The sequence below is a fragment of the Corvus brachyrhynchos genome, unplaced genomic scaffold (assembly GCF_000691975.1).
Source record: "Corvus brachyrhynchos isolate BGI_N302 unplaced genomic scaffold, ASM69197v1 scaffold1699, whole genome shotgun sequence".
NCBI classification, from domain to species: domain Eukaryota; kingdom Metazoa; phylum Chordata; class Aves; order Passeriformes; family Corvidae; genus Corvus; species Corvus brachyrhynchos.
The window spans coordinates 2,246-3,043 of record NW_008239848.1 but is presented as its reverse complement, the minus strand read 5'-3'; the positions used below and the strand labels follow the sequence as shown (position 1 = coordinate 3,043).

The 798-nt window shown below is 59.1% G+C and overlaps 1 protein-coding gene and 1 long non-coding RNA gene across 13 annotated transcripts in view; one reads left to right on the top strand and one right to left on the bottom strand.

Annotated features, from left to right (window-relative positions):
• LOC108448905 overlaps nucleotides 1-749 on the bottom strand; it is a 1,006-nt gene extending 257 nt beyond the window's left edge. The window contains exons 1-2 of the mRNA XM_017743306.1: nucleotides 650-749; nucleotides 121-539 (exon numbers count right to left, since the gene is read on the bottom strand). Of these exons, the coding sequence (XP_017598795.1) occupies nucleotides 121-539; nucleotides 650-726 (496 nt within the window). The 5' untranslated portion in view covers nucleotides 727-749. The remainder of the gene's footprint in view (nucleotides 1-120; nucleotides 540-649) is intronic.
• Nucleotides 1-797, top strand: part of LOC108448906 — a 976-nt gene extending 179 nt beyond the window's left edge. The window contains exons 2-5 of one of the 12 annotated variants that reach the window (XR_001864989.1): nucleotides 124-185; nucleotides 357-375; nucleotides 417-639; nucleotides 701-797. This is a non-coding gene — a long non-coding RNA (uncharacterized LOC108448906). Of the gene's footprint in view, nucleotides 1-110; nucleotides 206-291; nucleotides 640-690 lie in introns of those variants that run through there. The other 11 variants (XR_001864992.1, XR_001864987.1, XR_001864988.1 and 8 more) reach the window with 11 other exon arrangements.
• Nucleotide 798: the final 1 nt, after the last annotated feature.

The window sequence follows — 798 nt, the reverse complement described above, 5'->3', positions numbered from 1 at the left end:
CCAGGGGGGGTCCTGAGGGATCCAAGGAGGGGTCAGGGATGGTCCAGGAGACGCCGGGATGATCCAGGGGGGCTTGGGAAGGTTCTGGAAGGTTCCAGGGGGGATCCAGGAGGGCTCGGGAAGGTTCCAGAAGGATCCTTTTGGGCATTCCCCACTTGCCGGCGATGAGGGGGGAATCCAGGGGGGTTCTGGAAGGTTCCAGAAGGTTCCGGACGGCTCCAGAAAAGTTCCAGAAGGTTCTGGAAGGATCTCTTTGGGAATTCCCTACTTGCCAGCGATGAGGTGGATCCGGGGGGTTCTGGAAGGTTCCAGAAGGTTCTGGAAGGATCCAGGAGGCTCCGGGATGATCCAGGGAGGTCAGGAAGGTTCCGGAAGGTTCCGGAAGGCTCTGGGATGATCCAGGAGGGTTCCAGAAGGATCCCTTTTGGCCATTCCCCACTTCCTGGCACTGAGGGGGATCCAGGAGGGGTTCTGGAAGGTTCCGGAAGGTTCCGGAAGGATCCTTTTTGGGCATTCCCCACTTGCCGGCGATGAGGGGGATCCAGGAGGGTTCTGGAAGGTTCCAGAAGGTTCCAGAAGGATCCTTTTGGGCATTCCCCACTTCCTGGCAATGAAGGGGATCCAGGGTGGGTCAGGAAGGTTCCAGAAGGTTCCAGAAGGCTCTGGGATGATCCAGGGGGGTTCTGGAAGGTTCCAGAAGGTTCTGGAAGGATCCTTTTTGGGCATTCCCTACTTGCCGGCGATGAGGGGGGGATCCAGGAGGCTCCGGGATGATCCAGGGTGGGTCAGGAAGGTTCC